The 27366-nt window shown below is 33.5% G+C and overlaps 2 protein-coding genes across 2 annotated transcripts; both read left to right on the forward strand.

The window, feature by feature from the left end:
• Positions 1 to 7167: 7167 nt before the first annotated feature.
• LOC126653537 (putative glucose-6-phosphate 1-epimerase) lies at positions 7168 to 11430 on the forward strand. The gene is made up of 8 exons (XM_050347440.2): positions 7168 to 8104; positions 8584 to 8658; positions 9429 to 9485; positions 9574 to 9737; positions 10115 to 10249; positions 10542 to 10644; positions 10834 to 10933; positions 11062 to 11430. The coding sequence occupies exons 1-8, from the start codon at positions 7994 to 7996 to the stop codon at positions 11268 to 11270; spliced, it is 954 nt and encodes a 317-aa protein (XP_050203397.1). The 5' UTR covers positions 7168 to 7993; the 3' UTR covers positions 11271 to 11430.
• A 4679-nt stretch (positions 11431 to 16109) lies between these two features.
• On the forward strand, positions 16110 to 18105 carry LOC126686063 (uncharacterized). Its single transcript, XM_050380082.2, has 2 exons — positions 16110 to 17120; positions 17747 to 18105. Exons 1-2 carry the CDS (start codon positions 16384 to 16386, stop codon positions 17760 to 17762), a joined length of 753 nt encoding a protein of 250 aa, XP_050236039.1. The 5' UTR covers positions 16110 to 16383; the 3' UTR covers positions 17763 to 18105.
• The last annotated feature ends 9261 nt before the right edge of the window (positions 18106 to 27366 follow it).

Here is a 27366-nt window from a genome sequence, read left to right on the forward strand (position 1 = left end):
CAAAAAGCTTATGATTCTCTAAGCTGGGACTTTATAGAAGAAGTCCTGATTGGATTAAGATTCCCAGATAAGATCATCAAGCTAATAATGACCTGCATCAGGTCCTCAATGTTTTCAGTTATGGTGAATGGTGAAATCACAGGCTACTTTGCAGGAGGCAGAGGCCTCAGACAAGGGGATCCAATATCCCCCTTAATTTTTGTTATGTGCATGGAGTATTTCTCCAGATCAATGATCAGGAATACCAAAGAAGGCACTGGATTCAAATTCCACAAGAGCTGTAAGTCCATAAACCTGAACCATCTCTGTTTTGCTGAATGACATTTTGAGAATTATAGGGTTTCAGGAGGGATCTCTGCCTGTTAAGTATTTGGGGCTTCCCTTGATAACATCTAGACTCTCTAAAGATCACTGCAATGGTCTCATCCAGAGGATAACTAGTAGAGTGAGCTCTTGGTCCTCAAAGAGCCTCTCCTATGCTGGAAGACTCCAGCTCATCAACTCAGTTCTTCTCAGTATGAAAGTATACTGGTGCTCAGTATTCATGCTGCCCAAAGCTGTGATCAAGGGAGTGGAAAGCATTTGCAGGAACTTTCTTTGGAGCAACAACAACTCTAATAGGAAGAATAGTTTAGTCAATTGGAGTAAAGTCTGCAATAGCAAGATGTCAGGTGGGCTTGGTGTAAAATCTATCTTAATCTGGAACAAAGCTGCTTTAGTCAAACATATATGGGGTCTCATTTCTCAGAAAGCTTCTCTATGGGATTCCTGGGTTAATGCCAACAAGCTGAAGAGACTCATCTTTTGGGGAATAGACAAACCATTTGACTGTTCTTGGGTGTGGAGACAGATCCTTAAAATCAGGAACTCAGTTAATCACCTGTTTCAGTATGAATTGGGGGATGGAAAACAATTTTCCTTCTGGTTTGACCCCTGGATAAATGGAAGATCCCTGAGAGACATATTTCCTGCAATCAGCTTGAAGGATGCTGATATTCCAAAAATGGCAAAAGTTTCTGAGTTGTGGAGAGGTAACAGGTGGGTCCTACCAGACCCTATGGATGATCAAACTTTGAATGCCTGGAACTTAATTGAAAACAATTTCAGCATCAGAATAGAGAATAGAGATATCATTAGATGGAAAGGGAGCAACAATGGTATTTTCTCTGTGAGCAGTGCCTGGAAAAGCATGACCCCTGTGCTTAACAGAGTCCCTTGGTACAACATAGTATGGTTTGCAGGAATGATCCTCAGGCACTCCTTTATAACCTGGCTTGCAATCTTGGGGAAGCTCAATAAAAAAGACAAGATGTTGAAATGGGGAGTCATCTCTACAAATGTCTGTGCTTTATGTAATCAGAAGGAGGAAAATGCAGATCATCTCTTTTTTGGCTGCAGTTTCTCTTCTGAAGTTTGGAAGAGGACTTTGAGGAATTCTGGTGAAAACAGAATTGGTTTCACTTGGAGAAGAGAAATAAGCTTCTTGACAAGAAGGGCCAGAGGAAAGTCTAGAAGAGCAAAATCCAGAAGATTATGGTTCAATGTCACTGTTTACCACTTATGGAAATGCAGGAATGATGCTGTCTTCAATCAGGGAGTCCAGAATTGTTCCAATATTTGTGCCAGAATAGCTAGTGACGTAAAAAATAGACTGAGCTAATCTGTTGGGGTTTGTGGTTATCTGTATGGGCAATCCTTGTGGTTAGTATAAAGTGGGTAGGCTGTGAGTGCCTTTAGGCCTGCTGGCCTATTGTGTTTCCTATCTGGGCTTGTAATACTTGGGTCTTTTTTGCAATATATTTGCTCTTGGGTTGATTGACCAAAAAAAAAATATGGGATTAAAAATGTAATCAGAATTAATGGATCCATGTATTTGTTTGAATTTGGATCAAAAGAAGAGTGTAATAAGGTGATGGGAGCAGGTCCTTATACTTTTGATCATAGGCCATTGATGTTGAATAAATTGCAACCCCGTATGTCAATAGATCCTAATGAAATCAGATCTGTTCCAATGTAGATACATCTCCCAGGGCTTCCATGGGAGTTCTGGTCACTAACAATTCTCAGTAAGATAGGCAGTTTCCGTGGAACGCCTTTGTATTGTGATCAATGCACGATTAATCATACAAAACTGGGATTTGTTAGAAACTTGGTTGAGATGGGTGCAACATGATCATTCCCTGAAGAGGTAGAGCTACAAAATGAGAATGGAAATGTGTTCAAACAGATAATCTATTATGAATGAAAACCTCTTACTTGTGAGAAATATTATAGAATGGAGCATTCAAAAGCAAATTGCAAAGTAACTCAGGATTACAGGAAAACAATAGCAAAAGCTAAAGAAGCTGCTATAGAAGAGGAAAGGAGAATTAGTGAGCTGGAAGAGAATCATGTAGAACTTGCTGAAAAAGGTAATAATGCTAACCTTGAGAAAGTTATGGAAGTTAATAAGATTATGATATCTGATAATCAGAACCTGGAAAATAAGAAAAATAAGTTTGATAATGGAAAAGCTCTAGTGATTAATAACTCATTTAGACCATTGGTGAATTATGCTGAGAGTAGTGATGATATAACTATGAGCTTGAATAAGTTTGGCAATAATGGAAAGGCTGGTTCAATAGGAGATGGGAGGATAGCTAAGCTTAACTCTAGGATGATGGATATTGATAGATGATTACCATGTGGAATATTAAAGGGATTAATAACCCTCTAAAGTAATCTGAGATGATCTCTCTGATTGGAAAAATAAGTTGAGTTTAGTGGGTATTATAGAATCCAGGGTGAATGAAAATCAGTTTAATAAAGTGTGTAGTAGTATGGCTAAGAAACAGAATTTGGATGTTATTCATAATTAATGTTGTTCCAGTATGGGGAAAGTATGGGTATTATTTAACAAAGATTGCTTGAAGGTGACTTTTATAAAGAAGCATAAGCAGTTTATTCATGTAAAGTTTGAAATTGATCAGACATAGGTATTTTGCTCTATTAGTTATGGCTCTTACATAGCTAATGAGAGATTCGAATTGTGGGATAATTTGATCCAATCGGGAGAAAATAATGATAAGAGTTGGATAATAGCTGGAGATTTAATGCTGTTATGTATAATAATAATAATAGATTGGGGGGGGGTGATGAGATTGATACTCAAGCGGCAAAGGAATTCATTAAGTGCATTAAAAACTCTAACATGTTTGAGTTGAAGAGAATAGGTAAGGACTTCACTTGGTGTAATAATCAGTGTGTTGACAGTATAATTTGGAGAAAATTAGATTGGTGTTTTGTCAGTGATATGTGGATAGAGGACTGGGCAGACTCTTTTATGAATGTTATTGATTTAGGGGTTTCTGATCAAAACCCTCTAATGGTAAACATGAAAGTGAGCTTTTATGACAGAAAGTCTCCTTTCAAATATTTTAATATTTGGGGAGAGCATCCCAAGTTTAATGAAATTATGGATAATGGTTGGAAAAAAAAGGCCTGTCAGCAGTATGTATAAGATTATCTAGAAACTTAAGTGGTTAAAAACTGATTTCAGAGAGCTGAATAAGAACAAGTATAGTGATATCTCTAAGAGAGTTAACACTTTAAAAGAGATGGTGAGCAAATTGCAAAATGTTATGTTGCAAGATCCTTTTAACTCTACTCTTCATGATGAGGAAAAAGCTTGTTCTAAACACTTAATGAAGATGATGGCTTGGGAGGAAATATTTTAAGGCAAAAGTGTAGAATCCAGTGGATTAGGATGTGGGATCAGAATAATAAGTTTTTTCATAGATGTGTCAAGTAAAGGAAATCTAAACTCAAAATTATCAGTTTGAAGCTTTGTGATGGGCAACCTAAACTCGGTCTCACACAATTACTAAATAAACGAATCAATTAACTCAACTTATTAAACTAATCTTAAGAACATTTGATTTTTTGCTCATTCTCATGTTATTAATTATTAGATTGTTGATTATTAGGTCTATTACAAAAACATCCTCTCGAGACAATTTTCACAACACAAAGGCAGAGTTTAATTGACCAAACTAATCAAAGCATTAAGCACAAGCAATCAACATACAAAATCAGCAACAACCATACTTCATTAACTCGAATTAACATAATTCAATGTTAATCCCGAACTTAGGGTTTAGTTATATATCACTAAAGCAAAAACAAAAACAAAAAATGATAAAAGAAGTCATTAGGAAAGAGTACAAACACATGAAGGTGAGATACACAATGTTATTGACTCCATATAACTCGATCTTCAATCAAATGTTGCTAGTTACAATTAAGAACTACATTAATCTACACTAGTCTACTCTGGCCTATTTGTTTCTAGGTTAACAATTGGTAGGTGATACATTAATTATGAAATGTATGCGTTTTATACCCTTCGTCTTCTTATTAGGGCTTCCTCTATTGTTTTCATATGTTGTCCTTGAATTTTTATTGCATCCTTAGGGTAAAATTGGTGTTTTGCAAGGCTTGCCATAGCGAGCCTCCTTCCTTCTACAGCTCACGAGGCGAGGTCCTAGCTCGCGATCACGAGCACTTGATCAGAACTCTTGCTTTTAGGCTGACGAACGCGAGCACCTGTAAGGTTTAATTATTGCGAGCGGCCTTCCAAAACTGCCGAAATCTCTCTAGTTGACGCTCAGTCAATGCATGATGCTCTTGTAACCTCCGGAATGCTACAATTAAGCCAAAAACTCTTTGATTTTGCGTAATTGGTCCTGCAAAGCTCAAATATACCAATAAGATATAAAATGCTCTCAAATGAACAATAATTTCACAAATAACAACGAAAAAACACATAAGAATAAGAGTATTTCTACTCCTATCAGCGTTGTTTATTGCTTTAAATGTATGCTAGATGCGTTATTAATAGGTTAATTAAGATAATCATGTTAATTTGGCTCTAAATCAATCAAATGTATAGAAAATTTAGAACTACCATGAACTTATAATTAGTGATTTTATAGGTAGTAAACACAGTAATCAAATAAAATAAATCTCACATTTACTTTGATTTAGACTTTGTGCATGCAATTTGAATAAAAACAACATCAACTTGTTATTTACTAGAAATAATAAAATTAGATGTTTATTTAGGAATACATTGTTTCTTGTTTGCTATATCAGTTCAGATTGAGTCATATGTAAAATATTACATGATTTCTAATTTTATCCAGTAATTCCAGCATTTATTATTTCAAGTTGTTCTTTAATGTATGATGAGATGATATATATGTTATTGCCTGCAAACATGATAAATATTTACCAAAAGTACACTTCTAAATCAATAAAATCAACAAATGCAAAATCTCTCGCGTTGTTTGTGTCCACGAACTCAGTCTTTCAGTTTGATGCACGAGTGAGACATTATTACCGTCAGAAAAAAATATTCCTATCATGACTAGATGTCGACTCCCTTCATTGTTTACCAACACGACTATCATGGGCCTGAATAAATTTGGCACTTCTCTTCCCGCTCTCAGGTTTGTAAAATATAACTCTATTTGTGATCGAAAAATTTATAAAGGGCGTAACTTTTCCCGCCCTATATTATATAGGGGCACAATTGCTCTTTATCCAAAAAAATAAGACTTAAGTGGCAATTTGCCCCTCAACTTGTAAACAATGTGCAATTATCATATAAATTAACTTTGTGGGCAAATTAGTCACGAATTTGATAATTATGGACAATTAGTTTACAAGTTGAGGGGGCAAATTGTCAATCTAGGGAATAATTAGCTTACAGGTTGAGGAGGGCAAATTTTCAAAAGGGTTAATTCCATATAAAATCACCACCTTTACACGTTTTTTCATTTTAATCACGTTCTTTAAAAAGTGTTAAATAAAATCATCACCTTTCATTTTTTTGCAAATGTATCACGAAGTGAAAATTCGGTGTATATTTGTTGACTTGACAACCAAAATCAACAAAAAAAGAGTAAGAGGAATGTATATTGTGTGTTAATAGGGCATTAGTCAGATTAAAATATTTATTTGGGAGGAAAAAGACATCAAATTTTACTCATCGATGATAGATTTGCAAAAAAATGAAAGACGACGATTTTATTTGACACTTTTTAAAAAACGTGATTAAAATGAAAAAACGTGTAAAGGTGGTGATTTTATATGGAATTAACCCTTTTCAAAATAAGATTAATTGCCCTTAATTAACAAGTTCATGACTAATTTGTCCATAAAGTTAATTTATGTGCTAATTGTCCATTTTATTACAAGTTCAAGGGGTAAATTGCAAAGTCCAAAAAAATAATAATCCATTTCATAGGCCTAATTCCTTAAAAACCCCCCACCTTGAACTTTTTTTGCGTTTATACACCGACCTAGGAATTTTTTTAATTATACCCTATTTCGGATTTTCAAATTTCACCTCTATCCCGAAGTACTAAAATGATCTCTCTTAAAATAGTCATTCATTTTTAGTCTATATTCTAATTAGACGTTAATGTTATTAATTATACAAAAACACCTTCTTCTTTAAAAAATTAACTAATAATAATAATTATTTAATTATATTAATTATTAATAATTTTTTAAAATAAAAAACCGTAAAAACAATTTTAATTTACATAAAATAAAATATATTTATTTTTTTATTTTTTTTCCGATTTTTTTTTCGAAGCCCGAGCTCCTCCTCATTCAGATCTGCTCCATCCTTCCATCCATGGAAGGAAAGATCTGCGAGCTCCTTCCTTCCATGGAAGAAGAAGAGCTCCTCCATGAAAGGAGGAGTACAAAAGCCGATCTTTTTTTATATAAAATTTAATGGTGGACTCTTAAATCGGAGAAATATGGTGGTAAATCGATTTTTTTAAAATGATTTAATTTTTTAATAAAATATTTTATAAACTATTAATTAGAGAACTTATTTAAATATTTTTATAGCTGAAAGATTTATTTGTATTTTTCCAAATAAAAAAAAACATGATATAACCCTTATATTTGTTATTATTAACGTTTTTATTTTTACTCTTATATTTGTTAATGTCAATTGTATTCTTAGTAGGGATAGAGGTGAAACCTGAAACCCGAAATAGGGTATAATTAAAAAATTTACTAAATCGGAGTATAAACGCAAAAAAATTTAAGGTGAGGGTTTTTAAGTAATTAGGCGATGAATGTATAGTCTCAATCTTCAATATTCTTAATTTTAAAATTTTAACCGTTTGTACGTCTGGTATTTCCACGGTCTTAGATCTCTGCTTCTCTGTCATTCTCTTGAGATTATTATTCACTTGCACTCTACTCTGCTTTTCTTTGCATTCTCTTAGTGTCAACTACAATGTATTTAGTTTTTCATTGTTTAAGTTGTTTAGTTTTTAATGGGGTTTTTAAATCTTTCACTATTTTATACAATTTGAAGGGCATTGAAAGGTTTTCTGTTCCATGATTTACTTACCATTCTGAGTTTTGTTGTTTTGAAGTGGGTTTTCTCATAGTTTTTACTCATAAAGTGTATTTTTTTGTGTTGGAACTGTCTAAAAAATTTAGATTAGGTCTTTTTTTTGTCTTTTCTTTTGAGTGATAAGGAAAAAAAGGAAGAAAATTTGGTTAGATTGTTGCATAAAAAGTTATGATTGTTTGATTGTCTTGTTGTGATGCAAATGTGACAAGTTTCTGGTGATTTTTATATCAGTTATAGGTAGGTGTTGGCCTATGCTGCTGCCAAATGTTTCAATTTTTGGTTTATTTTGTACCATTTTTTTATCTTGCATAATAGTTTATTAGGAGTTCTCTAGATCCAAGGTGGAGTAGTGGGGGTTGTGCTTTTGAACTCACAAGATTCTCAAGATTCTTGTGGAGTAGTGAGGTCTTGGGGATTCAATTTGTGTGGATATCTTACCAATATTGGAGCTTTAGGAAGCTTTATTAAAGATTAGAGGTCCCATAGGAATCTATTTTAGGTAGTGTTACTGTGTTAGGATTGGAAAGGGAGATAATTTTTAGAGATTTGAGTTCTCTCTTAGTGAAGATGGGGCATTCTGCAGCTATCTGGGATCACAAGGCAGCCTTTGAGATTATAAAGGACTGGAATGGTATTGACCAAGTGGTGCTTCGAAATCCACAAGGTGCTTCTGCTAGGGTGAGATTCTCTTCATTATATATGCTTCTAGGTAGCATAGATACGCGTAAACGGGACACTTGGACGCTGATACGCGAAATGGCGTTATTTTAAAGTTTTTATGTTCAAAATGAAGTTTATTGTCGGAAATTGTCCGTTACGTTTCCAAAACGGAAAATGTTGATTGAATGAAGTGTATGTGCTACCTTTGCTTCATAGAGTTATTAGTTTTAAGCTATTTGCATGGAAACTTATCGAGTTATGTTTTTGTTAAATCTTATGAAATTTTGAAATTTTATATTTATATATGTTCTTACTAAAAACATATCATTTTTTGTTTTAGCGTTTACCCGTTTCAGAATTTATGATTCGGTGCAATATAGGCTTTAAGTCATGAATTCACTAATCAATATTTATTACTGATGCAAAATGATGTATGTTCTGTTTAATCTGAGTTAGAGTTGGTGCAATTTGATGAGTTTCTGGTTTTCTGGTAATAGGTAAGCCTGCATGGAGGACAAGTGGTTTCATGGAGGAATGAACATGGGGAAGAGCTTCTATTTACCAGTAGCAAGGTCTTTTTTTTCAAAATTGTGACTTTTATTTGATCTGCCATTTAATAATGGTTTATTGTGTTTGGTAGATGTCTTGCCTTTGATATTTAGTTAGGTGAATGTCTTAATTTTTGTTGTGAGGCCATCATCCAGTAATTGACATTTAACACGGTGGTTCAGTACCAGTCAAATGTTTTGAGAGCTTGAATCTTTTTGACAAATACTAGAATTTGCTTCTTACATATATGAATATGTTTATCTGGCTAATTGCCAAGCTGTTTATTTAAGGAGAAATGGGGTACTGTAGAAGGCTATTTAATTTTGAACCAGACACCTTTAGGTTGTCTCTGTCCCAGTTACTGGACCATCTTAATTTTGTGATTGTGTTTAAGCTTCTTGATAGGCTATAAGGACCCTTTGCTTTGGTACCAGTTGTTGCTTTATTTAATTTGTTTTAATAATACGCATTAACAGTCTGAAGGATCATCTGATGTAGTTGAAATAACTGAAATTGTAGTTGTTCAATCACGTCATTTTTCATCTTTCTTGCAAAGGCAACATGCCGGCGAGCTATTTCTTATTCTTTTTCTCCATGAATTGTATGTTTGTAACAATGGGGATAAAAAATTTCTCTATTGCAATCGATCGACCAGGGAATCAAAATCATTGGATTGTATTTAGCATTTAGCTTCTAAACAGGCTATCCTGTACATGACCTGTTATTGATAATAACTCTTAGCTGCTAGAGAGTTCTGAGTCTGATTCAATTTGTATTGCTGCATTCGATGTAGGCAATCTTTAAACCACCAAAAGCAATGAGGGGAGGGATCCCTATATGTTTCCCTCAGGTATTGATAATTCCCTTAATGTATATACGAACTTAAATCATATCCTCGATGTATCTTGCTTATACATGCTGTTTAACTTCTCATGAAGTTTGGTAACTGCGGATCACTTGAGCAACATGGTTTTGCTAAGAACAAGATATGGATCATAGATGAGAATCCTCCTCCTTTACTTCCAAATGACTCCCATGGAAAATCCTTTGTTGACCTACTGCTTAAATCATCCGAAGAAGATTTGAAGTCTTGGCCCAATAGGTATAACCGGGAATTATTTAAACAGTTGCTCTTTATGTTTAAAAAGAGGAAATCTGCATGATTGAGCTTCTTATTGACTACTGCTATTCACTACAAATCTCTAATTTATGCCTTTTGCTGTTATTCAAGTATTTGTTTTAGGCTATATAGCACGGACATTTCATTCAATCAACATTTTCCGTCTTGAAAATGTGTCAGAAACTTGATTTTTAACATAGGAACCTTGAAATAACTTCGTTTCGCATTGCCTTGTTTCCCCTTATCTGTGTCCGTGCTACATAGGTTTTAGGTGTCCTAAATGTTTTCAAATTTTGTAATGGATGGCTATAATATCAAAGTGATATGCTCTTAATTGTTCTCCATCTTTCCCATTTCAGTTTCGAGTTACGTCTTAGGGTGTCACTAGCATCGACAGGAGACTTGGCATTAATATCAAGAGTCAGGAACATCAATGGCAAGCCATTCAGTTTCTCATTTGCATATCACACATATCTATCAGTATCCGACATAAGGTATGGCTTCTTTACTAAACTTGAAATGACACACAATAGTAACTATTTTGTAAAAGAATAACTTTTTTAATATGTTTTCTTATGGGACTGGCTTATTGATAAAAATGCAAAGGGAGAAATTATAATGTGAAATCTAATGACAGCCAACATGAAGTCATCGGAGAAATTGCATATCACACATAATAGGATGTGATTTTGAATAAACTCCTATGGAATCGTACTGGAAATTGTAACTATAGATACATTTCACTTCTTTCTAAGTATGTAAACTGAGTGTTGATTGTAACTTCAGTGAAGTGAGGATAGAAGGATTGGAGACGCTGGATTACCTAGACAATCTTTGCCGTAGAGAAAGATTTACAGAACAAGGAGATGCCTTAACTTTTGAATCAGAGGTATTCATTTTTCTATAAACTAGTTCTAATTTGAGTTTGGTCATGTTTGGCCATGACTGAGATAGCTGGTACATTCAACACAATCCCATCAACTTGCATGGTTTTGGATTTCGTTCTGCTTCAAGATTATCTCATATTATATTATCCATTCGTTTTTTATTTGTTGTATAACTCTGACATGTCGGGCAGGTGGACCGAATTTATCTGAGCTCTCCAAATGCAATTGCAGTACTTGACCATGAAAAGAAACGGACATTCGTGATTCACAAGGAAGGATTACCCGACGTTGGTAAGCTACCATGTAAAAACTTGCTGGAGTTTGATTAAATTTTCTTGTTAATTATTGCAGAAAGGGACACGATATGATTTATTATGATGTAATTACTTTCTGGTGTCTGTATATATGGTGGAAAACAGTGGTCTGGAATCCATGGGAAAAGAGATCGAAAGCCATGATGGATTTTGGAGACGAGGAGTATAAGCAAATGCTGTGTGTTGATGGAGCAGTAATTGAGAAACCTGTCACATTGAAGCCAGGGGAAGAATGGACTGGTCGGTTAGAGCTGTCGGTGGTGCCTTCGAGTTTCTGCAGCGAACACTTGGATCTTCAGAGACGAGGTTTCTGAACTAAAGTAATCATCAACACTTTTCATGTTTCTTCAAGATCCTTTTTCTTCTACGATTTGGGTGTTTTACTATAGCACATTTAATAGGTGTAATGAAACAACTAAATTTTGGTTCTTTCATGTTGCTGTCCAATTTCACTGTGACTGTCAACTGGTCTCACCGTGTCATAAACTTATCGTATATTCATTTAAAATTAGATGTATCTTTGTAATTCGAACACGACTTTTTAACTAGCCATGTCAAAATATCAAAAATCCAAACGCGTCACGTTTATTTAACATATAGTTAACCCATTTACTAAATTGTATGTTTAACATGTTTATTAATAATATAGTTAACCAATATAACATTTTTTAATTAAATGAGCATAATCAAACAACAAATTTTCAAAATAACTATAAATCTTAATACAAAAAAATAATTGATTAGTTATATGTATTATAAGAGTACAATATCACATATAATAATTTAATTAATTTTTTTTGCCGGAAAGATTAATATCTTCATTGATAATTCGACTATAAATGTCTCAAATCTAGCCACATCAATTGTGCTAGATATTACAGTAACATTCTAAGGGTTTTTCGGCTACTAAGAGCCACCCAATCAACTCATCAAACACTAAATCTAATAATAGATCTAGTCAAATGAGTATAATACTACAAATTTAAATGATTACAACAATTAAAGCCATAGATCCAAACATCTAAAAACTAAAATTAATTGCAAACATTAGAATCTGTAAAACAAATCTTCCAAACGGAGACGCCGGAAACACGTCTAGAAACGCCGGAGACATGAAAATAACGTCGGAGCCGCTGGAGAGACTGGAGCTATCGGAGCCGCCGAAGCCGGAAACCATAAAAGAAAAAGACTAACGAAAACCCATTTAGGGTAGATAAACTAAGAACTTAAAAATTAATTTCTTCACAATAACATGTGAAAAGACCAACAAACTAAAAATCTAAGGTAAACAAGCCGTTTATTTATTTAAAATAGAAGAAATTAAAGGGTGGGGAGATGATTTTTGGCCAAAAAAGGCCAAAAAACCATCTCCCCTTGCAAGGTGTGAAATGCGGCTGCAAGGAGTTGAGGGTTTGAGAGGGAGAGAGGGGCTATAATAATTTAATTAATTAACATATATTTTTTTTGGGTTAATGTCATAAAAATTCACTAACTTTACATGTTTTCTCATTTTAATCACGCAGTTTAAATTTTTTCATTTTCATGCACGAACTACTATTTTTTTTCAAATTCATGCACGGTGCTGAGGTGTCACGGCTCCATTGGTGTAATGCGCTGAGGTGGAGGTCATTTTACACCAATGAATGAGTGCCACCTCAGCGCCGTGCATGAATTTGAGAAAAAAGTGTTAGTTCGTGCATGAAAATGAGAAAATTTAAACTGCGTGATTAAAATGAGAAAACGTGTAAAGTTCGTGATTTTTTTTGACATTAACCCTTTTTTATATGAATAATTAACATAATTAATAAACATGTTTAAGCGTTTTAGGCGAATTTAATCTGTTTAACATGCTATTTCATTGTGTTATACATGGATTAATCGTTTTATAAATCGAATCTATAAAAACTCAAATTTCGTGTTGTGTCATACGAACAAAATTGTGTAGAAAAACTTTAAGTTGAACTCGCTATTGCATAAATGAGTTGGCCCGAGACGGAAAAGACAAATCGTCTAGTTTCAGGAACATTTCTGGAGATTCTGTAATGGGTCTTTGCTGGCTTATATAAATGACAGTCCTGTAAATTTGAGAGATCCCTTCTTCTGTGCTTTTCTCACCGTTTGTCGTTTAGGTAAACGACAGTCTTTTGGGATAACGGCGATGAGACCCCTGTCCCACGTGGACGAACATGCAGCATTCAACATCTTTCTTGGACACTTCAAATATACCCAAAAGCTCTAGCTATCAGCCAATGCCTTCCGTCTGGTGGCTGTTACCAAGGGTAATTCGCTTAATACATAGTTTGACCCCTGAACTTGTACTCTTTTACCCATCTAACTTCCAAACTTAATGTCTCACCTATCGAACCCCTGAACTTATTAAATAACCCGATTTGACCCCCGAACTTGATAAATACGTAAATACTGAACCCCTCCGTACACAATTTCTTTTAGAACGTTTCAAGTGACAGGTGGACACGAAGGGTTCAATATTTGCATATTTATCAAGTTCAAGGGTCAAATCGGATTATTTAACAAGTTCATAGGTTCGATAGGTGAGACGTTAAATTTAGGGGTTAGATGGGTAAAAGGGTACAAATTCAGAGGTCAAACTATATATTAAGCCAAGGGTAATTCTAATCATTTTCATTTAAATATAGGAATGTCAAAACGGGTCATTTGACTCGATAACACGATTTACTTAACTTGTAAATTTGACGAACTCGAACATTGATTAAAAGTATTTATTTTACAAACAATTTTAAAATATAATTTATATCTTTTATTTATATTTCATTTTATTAAATATTCTAAATTTATTTTCTAATTAATTATTTTGTAAATTATATTTAAATATTTCAATAATAAAAAAAATTATTAAAAAAAAATAAGTTTTAGATAATTCTTTTTAAAATGGAACATTATAAAAATAACAATGAAATTTTAAAAAGTGAGGAACATATGAGCTGCGTCCTGTCCGCTTAGAAAAAAAAAACCCCTTCCGTTTGTTTCTCTCAAAGAGAATAGACGAGCATTCTTTCTTTGAGAGAACATACGAGCTCTGTCCTGTCCGCTTAGAAAAAAAATCATATAAAATAAATTATTCTATTGTTTTAGACTCTTAGACCATCTCCAACTTATACTCATTTTTGAGTATGGGTCTTGTTTTTCAACTCAACCTCATACCCACTTCTCATCCCATTTCTTTATTTATGAATAATAACAACTCATTTCTTGGTATGCACTGTTCACACAAACTCATTTTTTGGTTAATTGAATATTTACTTTTTAATTACAATTTATATATCTAACTTTGTAAACGTTTATTTTCGTCCAACTTTTCATTAAAATACTAATTAAATTTTTAATAATTTAATCCAAATTATTTTTATTGGTAAAAATAAAATAAATAAATTAAATTATTTAAATTAAATACATAAAATTTAAAAACATATTTTTTATTTAAACATAAAAATTATATTACATTAATATTTGATTGTAATGTGTTATTTTATTATTAATATTTAAATGTAATGTGTTATTTTAATTTTAATTTTAATTTTATTATTTCAATTTTAATTATTATTTGTTTACTTTTTATAATTGAACATTAAATAATATTTATAAAAAAATAATATTTAATTTAATATTATTTAAGCATTATTAAATAAATTAATAGATGAGGATATATATGTTTAAAATATAAATATAGATGTGAAATGATAAATGGTTAAATGTAGTAGTATTGGATATAAAAGAGAATATATAGAGAATATTTTTTGGTGTAAAAATGGGGTAATGAGTTGGAGTAAAAACACCGTAAAAAAACACAAAAGTGTTTAAATTGAAACTCAAAATGAATTTTGGGTTGGAGATGCCCTTAGAGAGAACAGACAAAACAGATCCGCATGTTCTCTATAAAAGAACAGACGGGGTTGTTCTTATGTTCTTAGAGAGAACAGATCTCTCTAAGAACATATATCTATTCTTGCACAGACATCATTGGAAGACTGTAATTTGGGCTAGCGGCAGTGACGGAGATTCGGAAGCGATTTTCGAAGGAGGGCCGGTGGTGGTTTGTGGTGAAATAGGTTGGATTTAAGTTTAGTTGGTTTAGTGTTAATTAGAAAAAGGAGGACAAAAAAATATTTAAATATTTAAAAATATAAAATAGGTAAATATTATAAACATTAAGGTTATATTTGAACTTTTCTTATAAGGCTAAGAGAGCCACGTCATATTTGAACTTTTCCTATAACTGCCTGAAAATTATTTTGCTTCTAAATTCTTTGACTTTGTTGACTAACACAAAAAATGGGCGGAAGGACTAAACTGTTGACGAAAATAAAAATGAAAAATCATATCGTTTAATTTTAAAACAGAAAGGACTAAAATGTGAATTATGGACCTTATAGTAATTTACTCTTTGTTTTTTTAAAAAAATTGACGATCAATTAAAAGTATAATAAACTTTTTGATATAGTATGCAGAAAGCTAAATTTTACTTTTCACTCTTTATAATTTCAAAGATTATTTTATATTTGATTACTGAAATTATAAATTTCAAAATATAATTTTTGAAACTAAATTAAATTAAACTAAATTTAAAATTGAGTGTTTAATATATTTAATTTTTTATTTTTACTATAAAAATAGCATTAAAGATGGTCTAAACCGGAATAAAAAAAATTATTTTGAAAATCAACTTACTACCATTAGATTAAATCTAAAACAATTATATTTATATGTAGTTTAGAAAAATTTGAAAATCACTCTTGATAACTTGACATGGAATAGCTGTATTATACTAAAATATATGTTGTTTGATTTGCATATTGTCTTATAAAAATAAAAGATAAAATAAATATTATGTTGCTAATTTCAAACAGTTTTCGACCAGCACTTCAACTTCAATCAAATTCGGATTCCGATGCTCATATCATCCGATTCAATGATCACATTGTACAAATCTTTGATCCATTTGAAGTCTTCTTTACTTAAAGTTTTAATTTTCTAAAATGGATTTTATTTGGAATTATGGATCGAATGAAAGAAATCTATTAGGGGAAAGCAAATGCCTAATAATTACGAAATGGTAGGATAATAGTAGATTCTAAAAAAATAAAACGCGTCTCTTTACAATTTTACAAACTACAAATACAAAAACAGCCAAAAAAAATCCTTCCCGCCATGTCAGCAACTGAACGCCGCGCGTGAATCTCGCCAACCGAATTTCTTCTTACCACTGCCAACCTCCTTCCCTTTCCTTAAACAGACAATTCCAATCTCCCCCCACTTCATTTTTTTAAGATTGATTTTCTCATTCTGATTCCATCATCGTCCCGATCGTTCCAATCCTGATCGTCCAGTCATAATTCATTAATTTCAATCCGAGTTCTGCTCAAAATCCAGAATTCGTGATCAACATCAATGGCAGCAAACGAGCAACCGGCAAAACCGGTTCTCCAAAAACCGCCTGGTTTCAGAGATACCAACGCCTCTGGCGGCAAACCAATCCCGAGACCGCCCGCGGTCCGAAAAGCCCCGCTTCCAGCGTCATTCCAACCAAGGAGACGGCAAAAAAGCTTAACCCGTATATGCTGCTGCATTTTTTTCCTCATCTTTTTATTACTAGTAATCCTCGTCATACTCGCGGCCGGGTTTTTTTACATCTGGTTCGATCCACGACTCCCTGCTTTTCACCTCCAATCATTCAAGATCTCCTCATTAAACGTCACGTCGAAACTCGACGGAACTTATCTGAACGCGGCCACGGTGGCGAGGGTCGAAGTCAGGAACCCGAATTCCAAGCTAAAATATCTATATGGCGAGACGAATGTGGACATTACATTGGGTGGGGATGAGAGTACGCCATTGGGTTCGAAGATTTTGCCGGGATTCGTTCAGAATAAATTGAATACGACTAGTTTAAAGATCGAGACGAGTATGAAGAACGAGCTGATTCAAGACGAAGTGGGATCGAGATTAAAATCGGGATTTAGAAGTAAAGAACTGGTGGTGAATGTTCGGGTTAAGACTAAAGTTGGAGTGGATGTTGAAGGGTTGGAGAGTGGGATGTTAGGAGTGGATGTGTTTTGTGGTGGTATTACTTTGAAGGATATTGATGGTGGTGATATGCCTAAATGTGGTATTCGGACTCTTAAATGGTAATTATTTTCATCTTTTAATCTTCATTTTTTATTTTCTGGGACTTTTTTGCTTGAATTTTGATTTGTGTACTGCAATTTTTATATGACATTTGATGATTTTGAGTAGTAATTAGGCAATGTCTAGATGATTGTATACCTGGATTTTAAAGGTTTTTAACAAGGAATTGGAGTTTTTGAAGTGTTTTCGAAACGGAAACGGAAATGAAACGTAATCGGTGGATTCAAATGTTCATATTTTTCAAAATTAAGTTAGGAGCAAAAGTTGAAAGTAATTTCTATTATATAGCACGGATGCGAATATAAAAAACTGAACACTTGAAAACATACACGGTGAGACTGTGTTATTTTTAAATTTTCTATTTTCAAAATGAAATTCCGTGTCCAAAATGCTAATTTTTTTCTCGAAAACTTGATTAAATGAAATGCCCGTAGTTTTATCTAAGATTTTTGAAACTCAACCCTATGACATTTAAGGTTGTGTGTTGATCCAATGCTATGCAAATGGTCTTGTTTCTGATGATTAGTTTAGAATTGGTCTTCTTAATGTCCAAATTTACTATTTTGAATTTGGTATTAGTGAATTTGGTATTATATACTGACTTAAAATGTTGATTTGGGTGCAGGATCAACATAAATTGACAAAAAAAAGTGCAAGAAGGAGAATGAATCTGATTGCAGAAATTTAAAAGATAAAGACTGATGATAGAACATATCAAATTGCAGGCAATATTGGTCCTTTTTAATTTTGATCATATTAAATATTTGTAATTATTCACAGATCATATGGGAGATCTAAGAGTATCATCAGACAACATGGGTCCAGAAGTCTTAATTTTTGGTTCCATAATCAATCATGAATTATGTAATGTAATTGGGGATGGGAATGGGATACATGCAAAAGTAGATAATTTTTTTTAATTATTTGTTTAATTAATTAACTAATGGTGGTTGATTTGTGTATATTTTCTTTTTGTTTTGAGAATCTTCTTGTCGATGTGGGGCTGCAGCATGGGGCTTGTCTATGTTTGTCCTGCTTACCATTTTTGCATTTCTTTTTCTTTTTTCTTATATGTATTTCTATACTTTACATAAAAATACATGAATGACACACAAATTTAGCAAGTAATTTTTTGTAATTTCATTACTAATTAATAATTTAATTAATTTTTATAATTATCAATCAATCAATTATAAATTATAATGTTTATTTAATTACTAAAGGTAGAATATAATTAGAATTTAAATTTGAATCAAAATTAATAAAGATTAGTCGAATAAAGTAATGAAAAATAATAAAAAATATTAGATGAAAAAAACAAGAAAATATTATTATAGTAACTAGTAATATATGATAGAAATACCATTTATTTAGTGTAAGGTAAGAAAAATGGAGGGTGGGGATGTGATTTGGCCAAAATCACATCTCTTTGGGTTTGAAGCGTAGGGGTTTGTTGGAATTAGGAGAAAACAAAGTTCAAAAAAATTCATGAAATAATTCGAATCTAAAATACTAGAATTTTAAAATATGGTTTAATTTTAAAGAGTCTTCACTTAAAGAGTACGTGCTCTAGCCTTTTTTACAAGAAATTCATTGAAGGAGGGAATATTCAAATATATTTATTTCTTTATTGAAACATGAAATAGATAATTATGATGTATGAACTTGTTAATAATTACAAATTAGTAGTTTCATCTGGTTGTATTCCGGCAGCAGGTAAAAACGCCGGTTAGTCATCTGTATATTTCAGCTACGTCATACGCTATGTCACCTTTTTCTTACATGAGCCGGCTATAACAACAAATTTATAATTATTTAACAACTTCACTTGCCAGTTTGATAAATTATTATATGTAATTATATTTACAGTAGATAATTTATTGTATTTTTTTATTTATATTTGACAAAAATTTAATTGTGCTAAAGCAACATATTAAAATTGGATATTTAATCAAATGTACAACATTTTAAAAATGTTTAAATTGTTGAAGTGACTAGTTAGTAATTTTAGTAATCTTTCAACAAACTGTAAATAATTTATAACTTATTTTTCTTATAATCAAATCAATAAAAAATATTTGATAAAATATCAATTATCTAAATTTTAAGATTTTAAGATTTCAATTCATATAGAGTTGATGGAGTCTGCCTTCTGATCCGGATGAACCTGCAAAACATGGTAGAAGCTAATCGTACGGTTGTGATCCGACTAACTCTCTGATGCTAAAGTCAATTTAGGTTTTGAGCAGCGTTTTCGGTATATAAATATAGTTGTAGGTTTAGGCATACCTCAAACTCTTTATATAGTAGTAGAACATATACCTATGTGACTTCGAATAGGAAAATGATTCCTATTTAGTATTGTTTAACCTTGAATAGGAAAGAGATTCCTATTCAGGTTGAAGTCTTATTTCGGATTATCTTCCTGAATAAGCTTATATTTCTAAGTTGGAGTTTGTATCCAAATAGGAAAGATATTCGTAGATATGGTTATTTGGGCGAGTCCCCTAGATCGACGCGCTTTGTCCGAGTCTTCAAGAAATTCGGCTTCAACTTCGTTATTTGGCCTTACATATCCGGTTAAGGTGAATTTCATGGATTCAATTACTGGTTTTGTTTGCTTGTTAGCCCTTTGGACTAAACCTCGATATCGTCTTGGGGAACTGATCTTATACGACCCGGCTCTAATATTGTACTTATGGTAGGATTGTTATCCATCAAGAATAATAGAAAAAGTTAACTTAATATTTTTTTATTATTTTAAAATATAAATTAATATCTTACACGGCGAGCTACATGTCAATCATATGAAATAATAATTATACAAATAAAGGGATTGGGGGTTTAGGGTTTAGGGGAAAATTGGAGAATACACAATCTCCGAAACATACCAATGTAGAAGATTTTTAAATGAGATCTTCAAGTATCAAAAATTGATTCGGTTTAGAAATTTTATTTTTTAATATAGTTTGATTTAAAATTTTAATATTAACGGTTCGATACAATTTGGTACATAAATTTCTAAAACTAAAAATATTATTTTAAGATTATCATAGTAATTTTATTTCTAGATATGTCAATCTGACAGTAAAATTGCAAAGATATTATATTAAAACCAAAAGATTTATATAGTTACATTTAAACTATGCACTTTTTCACTTAAAAATAGAAATATTGACAAAACATATCCTAATGTTTTGATCTCATTGTTCAAAACGTCAGATAACAGATCCAAACTTTTTTATTATTTTTTTGCATTTTATAATGCAAATCGTTTACAACCAGTTTTGTGCATACGTGGCAGGCATATTGGATACATGTATTGACATATAAAATTCCAACATTTTAAAATGTCAAATAAAATGCTAATTTTTCGCGTAGTTAATTTGGGATACAAAATACAAAAACGGAAAAGGTTAGTATTTTTTTTTAACGCTTTGAACTATGAGATTAAATCGCAACAAAATTTAAACGTTACAATTAGGGGTGTGCAAAACCAAACGGAAACTGAAAATTGAACCGAACCGACAAATTCGGTTTAGTTCGTTTAAGATTGTAAGGAAATTTTGGGTGATCGGTATGGTTCGGTTTTGAGCATAAAAAGTTCAGACTGTTTTAAGTGCAAACCGAACCAAAACGGAAAAATTGACCAAACTGACCGTTTCGATTCGGTTTGAAAAATATTTTTCCCTGGAATTTCGGCTCGGTTCAGTTTTCAGAAAAGCAAAAATTTGGTTCAGTTCGGTTCATGTAAACCGATTGCACACCCCTAATTATAATTTATTTTGCCAATAACCAAAATAATACTTTGCCTGTTTTTTTTATTAATGTTATTTTTTAATAAAACACACATTTCAAAAAAAAAATACTAAAAGTATGTTTAAATGATGAAAATAACTTTGCATTAACTATTAATGTCATTTTTTTTTAACAAAACACTCATTTTAAAAAAATTTACTAAAAGTTTGTTTAAATGATGAAAATAACTTTGCATAAATCTACAAAAATTCAGTATGTTATTAAATATTCTATTTTCTTTACTAATTAAAGTAAAAAAGGTAAAAATAGATTATATCTTAAAATCTGTTATTAAAATTTAAAATGAACAATTATTTTGGTACCATTTTTTCTAAAAAATAAAATTTAAAAGGAAATATAAAAATAAAAATTGAACAGGAACCATTAATATTTCATAAAACTTAAATGACATTGTAGACACCTATTTTTCGGACAGATAAAAAGTGATAAGGAACTGAAGCGTCCGATGATGATTTTCAGAGAAATCTGTCCGGGTGACGAGCTTTTGATTTGCTTGCTGGAATTTAAGCATGCGTATTCTGTGCACAGCTGTAAACTTGGAGGATTAAAACATAATTTGGCGTGAATAGCCCATAAAATCCGAAGAGATTGTAATTTAAGTCTAGAAATTAGACTAATTGTCATATCTTAGAAATTTATGGGCCATTTTGCAAGTTTGACGAACTGGAGTTGACCCTGACCAAATCCATAGGACCTTAGTAGCCTTTTTTGATAGTTTTAGGCACCAAAATAGACTTTTAGAACCTTTTTGCTTAGCCATCAAGTGTAAATACGAATTAAATAAATAAAATCCTAATTAAATAATTAAAACCTAATCCTAAATACATCTAGACTTATCACTTAACACTTCTTCAACCCTTAACCAAACTCTAACTAGAACGAACCTGTAAATACACATAAACTAACCCTATATCTAATTAATCCCTATAAATACAATCTTAAGCCAGCCTAGCTGGTGTGTGGCACACAAACCCTAGAAATCAGACACCTGGAGGCACACAAACTCTAAAATTTACCAGTAGAATTCGGCCACCTCACACACACACACACACACACACACACTAAAATCCAGTCTTGAAACGACTAAACACGTGTTGATCCTCCAAGAACGCGAGCACTGCACAGATCCGAAGCTGGATTCCGCATCCACTTCACCACTAAACGAGCCAAGGATCCAGAACGAAAAACGGAGCTAAAACGAGTGAGAATGAAGCAAAACAAAACGACCTCTGAAACTGCCGACGAACCGCCGCCGCCGCCACTGAAGCCGACAGCGCCGCCGGGATAAAGTGTCTGTGCCACCACAATGAACTGCCGGCGCCTCCAGGTTAAACTGGCGCCGTGTTCATGGCTCCTCAGTTCCCCAGATTTGCTCACAGATCCTTCCAGACGCGATCTGAACTTCAAAACGTGTTTTCGGACCCATCCGGACTCCGAATTAGGCTCAGTTTGATTCCAAAAATATTGTTCTAGTTGTAGAACCTGTTTTTAATTGTAAGTGGGCTTAACCCAATGTTTTTAGGGCCTCGAAGCCCGCTATTGTAATATGCCCAGCCAACCGGGCCCACGAGTCCGAGGCCCAGCGAACCAGCAACTTCCATAGCCGATTCTGGGCTAACCCAAACTCGGAATCGACTCCGGATTAAACCGGTAGAACCGGATCGACGAGACGCACAATTCTCATGATCTGACCGAAGGCCAATTCTGACCAGACCGATGGTCAAAACTCGCGCGAGTGTCAGGCATTCAAAGTCAACGAGTTTTAAAAGTATTTCTAACCTTGTATGAATATCCAACTGCCCATGAGCATGCTGATACTGTTTACTGCTTTCCAAAAGCATCCAAATCCAATAATTACAGGTTAAAGGACTAATCACTCAAAATTGGCCCATTAATAAAAATCCAACCTATCACTTAGACATCGTAGGACTAACATGAAAAAGTAGTAACGGTTGTATAGGTTTTTCAAGATCACCTAATAAAATCAATCAAATCACGCTTATACATCCGGTTTTAGGCTTTGTGCATGTAAAATATCCAGACCAGCCAGACTTATGCTACTTGCTAGAAATTTCTAAGGTTAGATGTATGCTTAGAAGTACCTGCTAATTGCCTCAAATGCCAGTCCAGATCGAGTCATATGCGCGTCAAACGTGTTTACTGCTTTCATCACTGTTTATTTACAGCTTACATATCCTGTGGACTGCATATACTGTTGAGATGAGATATAAAACGAATATGTCCAGAAAATTAAGCCGGTAACAGATAAGCCAAGCACATGAGACTCGGGGAGGTCCACGAACCCTTGTCTTTGGTCTGATGCACAATAGTGTTACCGGAGGCGAGTAAGGCTATCCAGTCGGTTAAACGGCATTTCCTAGTTGAACTAGGTGGCGACTCCATTTTTTCAAACCATTTCCAAATCGAGAAGTCAGCCATAAGATTTGGGCGAGCGGCCCCCGAACCCCGCTCCACTCACAGATATCAATTTAATAAAATTCATTTTGCAAATTATAAATAGAAAAGTTATCAGAAGTCACAAATATAATTAAAAATTGAAAAAAATTAAGAAAATATTCCATAAAAATTCTAAAAACAATGTACATATGTTATCGAGTGTTTATCCTACGCAACAGATGTGCCACGTCATTTTTACAACAAGCCAATAATCATTTGCGATAGAGAATTTTTATTTATTGTATATTTTTTATCATTAAACATTTGCACATGTCTAACGCCTCATTGGTTTGTTGCACGAATCTCGTGGTGCAACAATTGCGTTGTATAATTATTCCCTTTTACCACCATATGTGTAACTGTCGCATCATCTTAGCAATTCATTCTGGAGTTTGGCAAAATATTGAAATATATCCGGAAAAATAATAATTTTAGGCACTGTTTGAATTGGAGATTTTTAAAATTCATGAATTTTAACAAAATCGACGGATTCTAAATCAATGGATTTTAAATTCATAGATTTTAAATTCCCATCGTTTAGATTAAAAATAAAATCAATGAATTTTAATATTATTTATGGAAAAAAATAAATAGTATAACAGTCCATTATTTATAAAAAAAATGGTGGATTTGAACTTTCCCACTTAGTAGATGGGAAATCAAAACTCTTAAAAATGATGGATTGTAGAAAATGAAGGAATTTATAAATCCATGAATTCTATTAATTTTTTTTCTAGGCAAACGATGAATTTTGTCCAAATCCATGAGTTCATAATTCACCATTTAGAATCCATCAATTCAAACAGTGTCTTAATGAAATATGTAAAATGCTAATTGAATAACGTTTATAATGCTACAAAAAATGACATATTTGATTCTTAACTTTTAAAATTTTCTACTGTTTCTTGAATTTGAATCAATTGTTCATAATTTTTCAGCTAGTCTTAACAACATATTACAATTTTAAATATCGTAGAAGTTAAAAAGTTTATAAAACGATTTAAAGAACAAGCTTCAGTATTAAATATTGATTCATAAGCTACAGTAGAATATTGAATAGCCAAAACATCTTTTGCAATAAGAATGAGAACTTAATTGTATTTAGAAGACAACTGGAACACAATCTTCTGGGGTGCCAAGGCCAGTTAAAAAGATTGATTACTTGGGTATCATTCACTCATGCTCAGTGGACCAGGTTGCAGAGATTACTGACCTTTCCGATGGAGACATAATGAACATGAATAGGCAGAATGCTACCGTAACAGATGTGCACTCAACGTCAAGCCTTGAGGAGGAGGTTGACAAGACATGGCGTATTGGTTATGATCTAGGAATTTTCAGAGATGAAAAGAAGACAACAACTTTGAGGGAGTTGTCTAAAAGGTTGACTGACAGTTTGCAGCTTGCATAAGCTCTACTGTATCGAGGTTTTTCATTCTGTTATGTCGCTACCCCTTTGTTTTGTTTCTTGGAATTGTAGAGGAGGTCTTTCGAATAGGAAAAAGCAAATTTTTATTCGAAAAATGGTTTCTATTAATAATTTATCTTTTCTTGGTTTGGTCGAATCCAAAAAGGAGTTAGTCAGTGAGTTTCTAGTTAGGAATTTGTGGCATAACTTAGATTTCTCCTTTGATTGGGTTCCGTCGGTTGGTGCGTCAGGAGGTTTGTTACTTGTTTGGAACACGGTTTTGCTCTCTAATGTATCAATTTTGAAGGGTACTAGATGGTTGTGCATGGATTTTGTTTATGATAATGCATTATATCGCCACATTCTAATTTACGCAAGCAATTTGGCTTCCGAAAGATTGTTGTTGTGGAATGAGTTGAGCTCGCTTACAGGGTTTATGGGTACCGTTTTCATTAGTGGGGACTTCAACGAAATAATGGTTCCTGAGGAAAGATTTAATGGATCAGAATTCACAGCATCTATGTTGGCTCTTCGTAACTTTGTTAATAATTCTGAGCTTTTGGATCTTCATCTTCAGGGGAGGCTTTTCACCTAGCAAAACGCGATCTCCAAATCTCGTATTGATAGATGTCTAATTTCGGCATCTTCAGGAACTATCTGGCCGGACATGTCTTTAGTTGCTTTGCCAAATGGTCAATCGGATCATGTACCGATTTGTTTCAGGTGTAAGAGTGGTTTTAACTGGGGTCCAAAGCCTTTTCGTTCAGTTGATGCTTGGTGGGAACACAGCGAGTTTGGTAATTTTATAGGAATACTTGGAAGATGGTGTGTGACAGCTCGCCAAATCTGGTTCAGAGACTTCGAGATTTTCGCCATAAGATTAAAACTTGGAATTTGCAAGTTTTTGGGGACCAAAACAAGATTGTTCAGGAGCTTAATCTAAAAATTGCTGCTTTAGATATGACTGCCGAATTGAGAGTTCTTTTGGAGGATGAACAAGTCGAATTGAGTCGCCTTAAAACAGCTCTTTGGGAGACTGAGAAGAGAGTTGAATCTCTTTGGATTCAGAAGTCCAAATTAAAGTGGAACTTGGAGGGGGATAGAAACACAAAATTTTTTCACAGCATAGCTTCTAATCATTATAGGAACAATCACATTGCTTCTATTATAGTGAATGGAACTATCTTTACTGAGCCGTCGGACATATGCCTTAACATCAGGGAGTTCTACAGCAATTTATATAAACGGCAAGAGAGAGTAGCCTTTGACATATCGGGTCTCATGTTTGAGAAAATTACTACTGCTCAGAGTGATTCTTTAGTCAGAATGTTTGAGGAAGATGAGGTCTACAATGCTCTATGTTCATGTGGAACAAAAAAGGCGCCGGGTCCGGATGGGTTTAATTTTTACTTCTACGGGAAAGCTTGGCCAGTGATGAAAATGGCAATTATGGAGCTATTTGTGAATTTTCATCGGTTTAACACTTATCTAAAGGTGTTAATTCCTCTTTTATGGTGTTAATTCCAAAGGTGGCGGGTTCGACTAACTTAAAGGACTATCGTCCAATAAATTTAGTCAATGGCATTTTTAAGTTACTTTCTAAGGTGTTAGCTCAGAGACTATCACCTCTTCTCTCAAATGTGATATCGGAGAATCAACATGCTTTTTTGAAAGGTAGAAGTATTCTGGAATGTTCCACCATTGCGAATGAGTTGATTCATGTGGCAACCAGACGGAAAGACAAATTACTTGCTCTTAAGCTGGATTTTCAGAAAGCTTTTGACAGTATAGACTGGGAGTATTTGATCTCGGTGTTGTGTTGTATGGACTTTCCTCAGAAGTGGATTCAGTGGATTTCTTGTTGTCTATCTACAGGAACTACCTCTGTGTTGGTTAATGGAAGTCCGGCAGATCCTATTACGCTGAAGAGGGGTGTGCGGCAAGGGGACCCCATCTCTCCTTATCTTTTTCTCATAGCTGTTGAGGGGCTAAAACGGTTATTGAGTAAATCAGAGATGATGGGATTCACGCAGGGGTTTAGTTTTTCGGCGGATCATGATCCAATCTCAATTCTTCAGTTCGCAGATGACACCATTCTTTACCTGCCTTTTGATATCGAACAGCTTAGGAACTTGACTCGAATCCTTCGCTGTTTTGAATTGATTTCTGGGCTTCACATTAATTTCCATAAAAGCTCTATTATGGGAATCAATGTCAGAGAGGAGGATCTTTTGGTTGCAGCTCAAATTGTTGGTTGTAAAACAGAATCTCTTCCTATTAGATATCTGGGCCTTCCACTCTCGAACAAAAAAGCTTTCAGCTGGTGTTTGGGATGGCTTAGTAGAAAGGTTTAAATCTCGTATGGCTCTGTGGAAGGGATCTCTGCTTTCGCCTGCAGGAAGGTTAGTTCTTATCAAGTCAGTTTTGTTCAGTGGTGTACTTTATGTCCTTGTTTAGCATGTCGGGGTTGGTCCAAAAACAATTAGAGTCATATATGATTCGCTTCTTGTAGAAGGGTGATATTTCTCTAGAGTTTTTTGCAAAGTGTCTTGGAAAGATAT

Source organism: Mercurialis annua, linkage group LG6 (assembly GCF_937616625.2).
Source record: "Mercurialis annua linkage group LG6, ddMerAnnu1.2, whole genome shotgun sequence".
In the NCBI taxonomy this organism is placed as follows: domain Eukaryota; kingdom Viridiplantae; phylum Streptophyta; class Magnoliopsida; order Malpighiales; family Euphorbiaceae; genus Mercurialis; species Mercurialis annua.

Coding starts and splice junctions, on each gene's coding strand:
- LOC126653537 (XM_050347440.2), top strand. CDS start 7,994: ATGGGGCATTCTGCAGCTATCTGGGATCACAAGGCAGCCTTTGAGATT. Junction 8,659..9,428: donor TTCTATTTACCAGTAGCAAG/GTCTTTTTTTTC, acceptor CATTCGATGTAG/GCAATCTTTAAACCACCAAA. Junction 10,934..11,061: donor GGAAGGATTACCCGACGTTG/GTAAGCTACCAT, acceptor GGTGGAAAACAG/TGGTCTGGAATCCATGGGAA.
- LOC126686063 (XM_050380082.2), top strand. CDS start 16,384: ATGGCAGCAAACGAGCAACCGGCAAAACCGGTTCTCCAAAAACCGCCT.